The sequence below is a fragment of the Myotis brandtii genome, unplaced genomic scaffold (assembly GCF_000412655.1).
Source record: "Myotis brandtii unplaced genomic scaffold, ASM41265v1 scaffold583, whole genome shotgun sequence".
Taxonomy (NCBI): domain Eukaryota; kingdom Metazoa; phylum Chordata; class Mammalia; order Chiroptera; family Vespertilionidae; genus Myotis; species Myotis brandtii.
The window spans coordinates 15,585-26,539 of record NW_005370191.1 but is presented as its reverse complement, the minus strand read 5'-3'; the positions used below and the strand labels follow the sequence as shown (position 1 = coordinate 26,539).

At 45.4% G+C, this 10,955-nt stretch overlaps 1 protein-coding gene across 1 annotated transcript in view; it reads right to left on the bottom strand.

Moving 5' to 3' along the window:
• Positions 1 to 10,096: 10,096 nt before the first annotated feature.
• NYAP1 (neuronal tyrosine-phosphorylated phosphoinositide-3-kinase adaptor 1) overlaps positions 10,097 to 10,955 on the bottom strand; it is an 8,039-nt gene continuing 7,180 nt past the window's right edge. Inside the window, exon 8 of the mRNA XM_005879157.2 lies at positions 10,097 to 10,951. Coding sequence (XP_005879219.1) covers positions 10,849 to 10,951 — 103 coding nt within the window. The 3' untranslated portion in view covers positions 10,097 to 10,848. The remainder of the gene's footprint in view (positions 10,952 to 10,955) is intronic.

The following is a 10,955-nucleotide window of genomic DNA, read 5'->3' as shown; positions in this document are numbered from 1 at the left end:
GAAAAAATAGCAATGTGATTTCAGAGCTTCCATTGTGCACCCATTAGAGGTCAATAAGCAGTTGTTACCATAAGATAATACAAACTTAAAGTGCTAACAAGTGATGAAGGTTGGAACTTAAGAAAGGTTTTGTATAATTTTCTATCCCCACCCAGAATGACTTAAAAGGTGGCACACTTGAAAACAAATACACAAAAATTTGTGGGTTGAATAAAGCTGTTAGTTTTTACAATAGGAATCTAAGGTTACCATGTGCTGCATGTTAAGATACTCTAACTTAGGGTTTCTCAATCTCAAGACTCAAGGTTTCTCCACCTCAACGCTCTGGACATTTCAGATCAGGTGCTTCTTTGTTGTAGCGGGGCTGTCTTATGTATTGTAGGATGTGTAGCAGCATCTCTGGCCTTTACCTGTTAGTTGCCGGGAGCAAATGCATCCTCAGTTGTGACAACTAATAATCTGCCAGATGTGCCCTGACCGGTTTGGCTCAGTGGATAGAGCGTCGGCCTGCAGACTGAAGGGTCCCAGGTTCGATTCTGCTCAGGGGCATGTGCCTTGATTGCGGGCATATCTCCAGTGGGAGGTGTGTAGGAGGCACCTGATCGATGTTTCTCTCTCATCGATGTTTCTAACTCTCTATCCCTCTCCCTTCCTCTCCGTAAAAAAATCAAGAAAATATATTTTAAAAAAATAATAATAATCTGCCAGATGTCCCCTGGGAGGGCAAAATCACCTGGTTGAGAACCATGCTCTAGCTACCAGTTAGCACATCACCTGGGTAGTAGAGTCTCCTCTTAAGCTGCAATACCACCAGGATCAGGGACTCATGTCCACTGACTAGGATGCGGAGCATTTCTAGGTCACTTTCTGGCCACCTGGGCTCACTCACCCTTCTGGGAGGGACGGGGTTGCTTGCCTGCTTGGCAGGGTGCTTCTACTGCCACACCTCTTTCATCCTCCCCCAGCCTGCCCAGTGTGCCGAGCCAGCTCAGCCAAGGGTTCGCAAGCCTGAGGGAGGGCGGTGAATGATGAAGAAAAGACAGACAAAGAGAATAAGCTGAGTCCAGGTGGCTCTCCTGTGCCTGGCTGAGGCCACAGAGAGAGAGATCCAGACGGCAAGCTGAGCCTTTATTTTACAGCCAGAGGTAAACAAGGTAGTGGTCACCATAGTTACAATGTTCTTGTGAGTTTCACTTGTTTTGGCAGCACTTGCTGCACCTCCCTCAGCCCATTAGCTACTCAGGTAAGATCTAGGGAGCATCATAAGGTCAAGCCTAATTATGCTAAGAGGACTGTGCCCTCTAAGCTGGGACTTGTTTGTGGCTTTGTCAACAGGTCAGTCCCAGGCTTAACCGTAGCCGCTCCCTACACCCAGTCTGTGGTTTTATGCTGCTCCCTCATCTGCACCTCCAGGAGCAATGGCTGGCCTCTCTGCTGTCCTCTGTACCCTCCCCCCCATACACGGTAAGGCCCAAGTGGTCTCCCCCTCTAAGGTGCAATGAGGGGTGGGCCGTTGGTGGACAGGCACAAGGGCTCTTTCTGCAGAGGCCCATCTCTCCTTTAGAACAGCAGAAGGGAAATCCTCCTTCCGCCACAAGGAAGGGTGGGCTGGGGGCAGGTCTCTTTCAGAGCAATGATTGAAGATGCCAAGGTTGGGTGGGCAGCTTTCTACCTCTGTTATCGGAAAGGAGGTGGATTACTCCCACCCCCACCCCAGTAGGGAATTCTAGAAGTGCATTGTCCCTCCTGCCAGGAGCTTTTCCCTCCCTGAGTGAAAGGGTTTGCCTCTGTAAGAAGTTCTTATCAGGAGCTGTCTTCTTTCCCTTACCTTAGAACCACCTGGGTGGGAAAAAAAGAGAAAGAAATACAAAGGAGAGAAGGGGGACTTTTCCTCATAGATCTTTTCACTCACTCAACCTCAAAGTCAAAATAGAGGGTGGAATGGGAGAAATATTCTCCATTTTTATTCTCGATTTCCATATCTCTAAGTAGACCAACCATGACAGTTTTATGACCCAAATGCAAGGATACATTTTATGTTACTCAGTTGGCAAAGTGACTTCAGATCTGAATGGGCAGGAAAATAAATAATACACATATTTAAAAATTTCCTTCTAGTTTCTAATTTTTCCAAAAGGTTTCCCCTCATTAACCTGAAATTTCTGGAATGTGTACATTTCACCGTCCCACCCATCCCTGGGTTTTAAGGCAGGAATGTCAAGCACAATCAACATAAGGTCACCACTTGGTCAGTGGAAATTTTTTTAAATTTCTGGCCTGTAGTTTCTGGCTCCCAGCCATTTTTGGTGGCAAAAATTGCTCTGGGGTGGTGGTGGCAAAAGCCAGTGGGTGGCCTGGATGAGTCTTCAGCCAACATGCTCCTCATTGCACTCTAGGGACAGTTTGGAGGTTACAGAGGGGCATTGGGTCTGCACCCTCAGAATGGGCTGCCACCCTGAAGGTGCATGCATTAGGCCATCTGGGTCTGAATAGCAAGTGACTCCACTCCTGGTACTTGTCAACCATCGAGGCACCTTGAGAAAGCAACTAAGCGTATGCAGGGAGTGTGACATCTGCAGGATAACTGGTCCAGTCTGTTTCACCAGTTGAGTTATGGGATCAAAAGAAGAAAAGATAATGTGTCAATTTAGAAGACACGAAGAAACATAACAACCAGATGCACTGTATGGTTCAGGATAAACTCTTAATCTGAAATTCATATGATGAAGCCCTAACCTCCAATATGATGGCATTTGGAAATGAGACCTTGGGAGGTGATTAGGTTTAGATGAGGTTATGAGGTTGGGGGCCCCATCATGGGATTAGGGTCCTCTTAAGAAGAGGAATAAAGACTAGTGCTGCTCTCTCCCTGTCCCTCTCTATATGAGGAGACAGTGAGAAGGTGGCCATCCACAAGCTAGGAACTGAATCAGCCAACACCTTAACCTTGGACTTCCCAGTCTCCAGAGCTATGAGAAATAAATGTCTGTTGCGTAAGCCACCCAGTTTATGGTATCTTGTTATGGCAGCCTAAGCTAAGACACCAGGACACTTTGGGGCACAATTAAAGAAATGTATATATGACCTAGGTGTTAGATAAGATGAAAATCTATTGGCATGGGGAGATGGAGACCATTAACAGAGAAAAGCAGCTTTCAAAATATATTCTGAGAGCCCTAGCTGGTTTGGCTCAGTAAATAGAGCATCAGCCTGTGGACTGAAGGGTCCCGGATTGGATTCTGGTCCAGGCACATGCCCGGTTTTGGGCTCAATCCCCAGTAGGGGGCGTGCAGGAGGCAGCTGATTAATGATTCTCTCTCATCATTCATGTTTCTATCTCTCTCTCGTTCTCGGAAATCACTAAAAAGTTATTTAAAAAAAAAAATATATATATATATACTTGAAGAAAAAGTTCTGTAATGTTATATAGTAAACTAAGAGGCCCGATGCACAAAATTCATGCAAGAGTAGGTCTTCCTTACCCTGGCTGCCAGCACTGGCTTCCCTCTGGCACCCGGGACTGGGCTTCCCTCACAGCCCTGGCTTTGTCAGGAAGGTCATCCAGACAGTTGTTCTGCTGTTCGGCCAATTTGCATATTACACTTTTATTATAGATGAGTGGCCCGCTGCACGGGGGAGGGGGAGGGTGTCCCTCAGTCCAGCCTGCACCGTCTCCAATCTGGGACCCCTCAGGGGATATCCAACTGCCAGTTTAGGCCCGATCCCACAAACCGGCAGTCAGACATCCCTCTCACAATCCGGGACCGCTGGCTCCTAACTGCTTACCTGCCTGCCTGCCTGATTGCCCCTAACCACTCTACCTGCCAGCCTGCTCGCCCCCAACTGCCCTCCCTTCCTGGCATGATTGCCCCTAACTGCCTCTGCCTCAGCCCCGCCATCATGGCTTTGTCCGGAAGGACTTCCGGAAGTTCTCCCGGTCTAATTAGCATATTACCCTTTTATTAGTATAAATTGTTAAATGGTAACCTCTGGGTGGTATGGTGTTTTATTTTATTTTTGCTTTTCAATATTTGAAAACTTTCTATAATGCATATCCTATATAATAAAAGCCTAATGTGCTAAGTGTCCAACTGTTCGTTTGACTGTTTGACCAGTCGCTATGATGTGCACTGACCACCAGGGGGGCAGACACTCTGACCAGTAGGTTAGCTTGCTGCTGGGGTCCTGCTGATGGGGACTGGGCAAGACGGGCAGGACATGCCCTGGAGCTCTCCCCTGGTCCCTCCCCGGCCTCTAAAATATTTCTTCTAATTAATTTCCTTTCAATTTGCATGAATCTGTGCACCAGGCCTCTAGAGTGTGTATGTGTGTGTGTGTGTATGTATTAGGTTGTGGGGTTTTTGTTAAAGAAAAGGTTATTTTTATTTATGTGTGCTGGGAGGGGCTTCCCAAATCATTTGCTTCACCCTGCATTTTTTTCAAAGGAGGAAAATTTTTGACTCATCACACTAACTTAAAAACACACACACACAAACACTTTTTATTGTGGAAAATTTCAAACAGACCCAAGGGAAGACCAAACATTCATCAGCCACGACAATGATCAACTCATTCATTTGTTTCCCTTTCACTTTCTCACTTTTCATTTTATTTTGAAGTGACTCCCAGACCTCATATAATTTATCCCATTAATATTTCAGTGTTATCTCTTAAAGGACTCTGAAAAACACATAACCACAATACATTTTTACACTAGAAGTTTAATAATAATTCCTTAATTTCATCTAATATTCAGTCAGTGGTCATATTCCCAATTATCTCACAAATGTAAGAACTGAGCTTTTAAAAGTTTGATTGAATTAGGATCCAATACAGGAGGTCCTTGGGTTACGTCAGAGATCCGTTCCTATGGCACGACATAACGCAATTTTCACTGTAAGTCAGAACCCACCTACATAAGCACCCATGTCACTCACATGGAGCACATACACAGCAGTAATGAAGTGAAACAGTAAAAAAAATTTAAAAGAAAGATAACAATTCCTGACCTTTACTTGTGGTAAATAAATAATAAAAAAACATAAAGCACATATGTACATACATGGAAATGACAGAACTTTTTTTTAATAAATAAACTAGAGGCCCGGTGTATGAATTCATGCATGGGTGGGGTCCCTCTGGGTGGCCTGCAGGGATCAGGCCGAAACCCGCAGTCCAACGTCACCTGCAGCTCCCACCTGCCGCTCCCACTCATCCCGGCTCCACTGTGCCTGCTGTGGGCTCATGCCCAATCAGTCCTGATCGGGAGAGGCTCGCACTGCCACTGCAGCACTTGCCAGCCATGAGCCCTGCATCTGGTGCCCTCCCAAGGGGAGTGGCCTGTGCGATCAGGCCAAAACTGGCTCTCCGACATCCCCCAAAGGGTCCTGGATTGCGAGAGGGTGCAGGCCAGGCTGAGGGACCCCACCAATGCACGATCAGGCTGCGGAGGGACCACAGAAGGGCTTCAGGGCATGTCCAGCCCATCTTGCTCAGTTCCCATTGGCTGGACCCCAGCAGCAAGCTAACCTACAGGTCGGAGCATCTACCCTCTGGTGGTCAGTGCACTTCATAGCGAGCGGTTGAGCTGCCTTAGCATATCATTAGCATATTACGCTTTGATTGGTTGTTTGGTTGTTCTGTTGTTTGGTCTATTTGCATATTACCCTTTTATTATATAGGATGGGAGATGGTGATGTAACCATGAAACAATGTACATCAAGTCTGACATAACCCAAGGACTATCTGTAAGTCCATCTATTGCAATGGGCAATATGTCTTTTTTAGTCTCTTTTAATCTACAGGTTCCTTCTCCATTCCTTTATTTTCTTTGGCAATATATTGGTTGAAGAATCCAGGTTTGCCTTGAGGCGCTTCCTAGTGTTGATTTGCTGATTGCATCCCCTGGTGTTCAATGCATTTCCCACTCCTTTTTACTTCCTATAACTGGTAGTGGCATCTACAGGCTTGATCATATTTCTAAGTTCAATTTTTGGGGGACTAGAACACTTCATAGATGGTGGTGCTTTCTTCTATCAGGAAGCACATCATGTCTGGTTGTCTCTTGTACTGTGTAGGTGATGATCGCTGTTACTGAAACTTAATATCTGGATCCATTACTTCATGGTGATATTCCAATTCTAAAATTCTATCTTCATGCACTAGCCAAAATATTTATATAAACAGAAACTTCCCTTCACCAGTGACTTTATAAAGCTAAATAGATGCTTCATTCTTTCCCTTTACTTACCAGTTCTTAAAATAACGAATTGATTCTCTGCCATTCTCCAAAGGTAAGAAATATTTTTGTCATTATGAACTAATGAATTTAACCATATTTGTCTCCCAACCTACTGCAGTTCTTACCCTTTTTTTAAAAAAAATCCTCACCTGGGGATACGTTTTATTGGGAGGAAGGGAGAGGTAGAGAGACAGAGAAACATCTGATGTGAGAGAGAGACATCAATCAGTTGCCTCCTGCACACACCTCAACCAGGGGCTCAAACCTGAAACCTAGGTATGTGCCCTGACCAGGAATTGAACCTGAGACCCTTCGGTGCATCAAACAGTCCTCCAACCAACTGAGCCACAGCAGCCAGGCCAGTTCTTAACCATCTTGATGCTCGAATTATCCCATCCTTTGGCCATTGAGAGCTCTTCAAAATTGCTCCCAAGTCTTTTTGACATAACCCTTTGATAGAAATCTCTCTTCAGAGCTGAAATATTATCTCAACGGGAAAACTGGCCGTGAAAAATAAGGCAGCATTTTATTTCTGAGGTACTTTTCTCCCCCCTTTAATTTGAATGGGTTCACCCATTTTCAGTCAATAAAACCGATGAAGGTCTCTCCCACCCAGCTCCCGTCACCCTCTTGACTTGAATGCTCCAGGACACTCTCACCTCTGGCTGTACTGCCCTAGGCCTCCCTGCTTTGCTGGAGTTTCAAAAGGTGGAAAGTCAGAGTTGGAAGTGGCTTGGTGGCCCCGGGAGGACATCCAGGTGTTTTACCAGGTGTTAGGCAGGCAGGGCTGGGCCCAGGCTGACTTCCCAGGGGGTGCTCATCCCTCCTCATGTGAGATGTATAGTTCCAGCATCGTCTAAGTTTTTAAAACATTTTAACTCTTTGCAGGCCTTCAATCTTGTACATCTCACAAAAGGTCTGGGTTGCCCAGGCTCACAGCATCCTTAAGCACCTGCCTTTGTCTGAGCCCTTATTGCCCTGACTGCATGCAATCCAGCCTCTCCTTCCAACTCTGGTGAGATTCCAGTTTTTCTCATCTCACCTCGTCTCCATCTCTATCCCTACCTCTCTTTCCAACCTCTAAGTGCCCATCTGGATTTGAACCCACATATGCTGGCTCCACAGTACCTGGCACTTGGTGCCTACCTCTGTTCCTTGTCACTGAGCACAACCCGTCCTCTGTCTTTATCCTCTTTGAACACATAACTATTTATTTTTAAAAAATGATAAATACATGCCCTCACCGGTTTGGCTCAGTGGATAGAGCGTCAGACTGCGGACTGAAGGGTCCCTGGTTCGATTCCGGTCAAGGGCATGTACCTTGGTTTCCGGCACATCCCCAGTGGGGGGTGTGCAGGAGGCAGCTGATTGATGTTTCTCTCTCATTGATGTTTCTAACTGTCTATCCCTCTCCCTTCCTCTCTGTAAAAAAATCAATAAAATATATTTAAAAAATAATAATAAATACATAGTTTTCTGATTTCAGAATGAAGACATACACATAAAAATTTAAGTAATCTAAATTTTTTTGAACACATTAAGACACCTCTCTTGTCAGGCCTCAAAATAATCATCATCAAGTATTTGGTGTACTTCCTTCCAGACCTACATAAAAATTTACAAATATTTTTTCTCAAAATGTGCTTTTTCTATATGTACTCTCCTGCACATTACTTTGTTCACTTATTATGAACCGCTTCTTGTGTTCAGAACAGTTATATCTTCTGCATTGTATTTAACAGCTTCAGTTCTCCATTGATACCACAAATGACTTAGTTCCATACTGATGAGCATTAGGGGTTGTGTCCAGTTTTTCATTATTTCAAACAATGCTGCAATTAGCATCCTTGTACACTGAGCTTAGTACACTTGTGTAACTATTTCCGTAGGGTAAATTCCTGGAAATGGAATTTTTGAGTCAAAACCATGCCCATTTTAAATTTTAATAAATACTGTTAAACTGACCTCCAAAAAGGCTGTATTAATTTACACTTAACAATGACCGCCTCTTCCCTGCACATACTTGCCAGATTGATGTTATGAATTTTTTTCAGTTTTGCCTGACAGGTGAAAAGTATTTTATTATTGCTTTATTTTGCATTGTTTATTGTTAAGGTTGGACATGTTTATTGGTAATTTCTGTTTCTTTGGTGAACTGTTCATGTCCTCTTTTCACATTTGTTTGGGTTGTTTTCCTTTTTCTTATCAACTCAAAAATCTTTCTTGTATATTGTACCGATCATTTTCTCATGTGTTAGAAGAAAAATTTTCCCAGTTATGTTTGTAGATTGTCGTGGCCATATGTAAGTTTAAATTGTGAATGTGATCAAACTTAAAAATTTTCATTTATGCCTGGCCAGTGTGGCTCAGTGGTTGAGCCTCAACCTATGAACCAGGAGAGGCCAGGGCACATGCCCAGGTTGCAGGCTTGATCCCCAGTAGGGGATATGCAGGAGGCAGCCGATCAATGATTCTCTCTCTCCCTCTCCCTTCCTCTCTGAAATCAATTAAAACATATAAAAATTAGCCTTATGTAATAATAACCAGGAAAGAACAATAAGTCTGATGTGCTGGTTATAATTTCTTTAATATGAATGGAAATAAACACAAGACAATTAAAGTTTTTAAAAAATGTCCTCCATACTGTTTAAAAACATCTCTTGTATTATCTATTTTTTTTAAACTTTTTTCTAGGTGATCACAAACCTTTTAACTGAATATTCACTATTGCTTCAAATTCATTGATCTTCATTCAAAGTCCTTTCAACCCCACTTTCCTTGCTGTGTCAAGGTGATCAGTTCCCCAATCACATAAGCTCCAAACTGGGCTTGGAAGATGCTCTCCCTCCTCCCACCCGCATTCATTGTCTCTTGTTCTCCATTCTCCCAGACATTGTTTTCATCCTCCTCCCCGTGATACATCACCTCCTGGGATTTGTCACGGTTCCTTCCCCAAGACCAGCATGTTCCTTTGAAGCCCATCTTTCTCAACCAGCTTCATCATGGCTGACTCCCTATTGCCCTCTGTATTGTTTATTTATCTATTTATTAATCCTCACCTGAGGATATGTTTGTTGTTGTTGTTTAATTGATTCTACAGAGAGAGGAAGGGAGAGAGAAACATTGTTGTGGGAGAGAAATATCGATCAGTTGCCTCCCATACTCCTCCAGACAGGAAATGGAACCTGCAACCTAGGCACATGCCCTGACCAGGAATCGAACCTGAAACCTTTTGGTGTATGGGATGACCCTTCAGACAACTGAGCCCACCCCCCCTCCCCAGGCCAGGGCTGCGTCTGTATAATTTAAACACACTTCCTGGCCCGTACCCCCATCTTCTACTGTTCTACAGACAATCACTGTGACTTTGGGACTTTCCTTCCTCCCCCTGCTCATCCAAACCTTACCTGTCCTTATAGGCTCAATTTCCAAGAAGCATTCTCAGCTGATCCCAGCCCTCTCCCTCTCTTACTCCTGGAGCACTGGCTAGTGTCAGCTCAGGTAGTTCATCTCCCTGGGTAGATCACAACTGCTGGAGGGCAGGTTTTAGTTTGAATATTCCTTCTGCATCGGCACATTGTCAAGCACACATCAGATGCTCCATAAATATGTGGAGTCACTGAAAACTTACCTCACACTCCACCTGTCCCCATTACTACAGCCACTCAACCCTCCCTGCACAACCCTCAACTCCCACAAACCAAGGGTCAGAGGGAAAAGGAAACAAATGTAAGAAAGGCAGAGCACACTGAAATTTAAGAAGCCAGTTCTAGGATCATTAGTCTTTTAATATATTATTCTGCAAGAAAGGAATTAAAAAAAAAATTCCTGACATCTCTTCTGATTTTTTAAAATTTAAATAAATACCCTGCCCTCCCCCCCACCCACAAAAATTTCCCTCCTTCCCCATCATCCCACCCATCCCTGGTGCCAGATCCTCACTCCAGAGCTAAAGAAGATGCCTGTTTCAGAACAGGCCAGCTCCCTACCAAATTCTGGCGACTTGTAAATACTGTAAATGAGTCTGCTGCCCTCCAGACCAACCCCTAGCTTTGGGGCAGGCCTGGATAGTGGGGCCTTTAGGCGTTGGGGAGAGTGCAAACGTGCTTTCCTTTAATTGCTCTCGACTCCCCACTCCCTGCTTGGGGGGGGGGGGGTGGGGGCAGAATTGCCCTCTAGACTAAAATAAATAAAATAAATATGCCCTCCCCAATTCCCGACTCTATAAGAGCTCCTTCACCTCTCACTCTCTCCAGTCCCTCCTTCAATTGGCCCGTCCCCTTCCTCCCTAACCCTTCCCTCCACCCCCATGCTGACCTCTGGCTTGGCCTTTGCCCTCTCGGGAGGGGTCTACCACGCTGAGTGGGAAGAGCAGCGAGAGCCTCACTCCCAACTTCAAGCAAACCCTCCTCCTCCCCCAAATGTCTGTGGGTACTGCTAGTGCCCCCAGCCCGCTGGGCCTGGCAGACTCCCCGCCTCCAGGGGTTAGGATGAAGGGCCGGGGTGGCTCTCTCTCACCTGGTCCTTCAAGGGTCCCTCATTCAAGGCAAGTCTCTCGGAGAGCCCTGCCCTGCTCCCCAGTCCTGCTGCCCCGGCTCCCGCCCTCCTCAGATGGCCGTGTCCCAGAGGACCGTGTGCTGCCGGCGGCAGGGCGGGGTGCCGGACTTTCGGGGCTCGGGCCCCCGCCTCCAGCTGGGGAGGATGGGCATGCTCT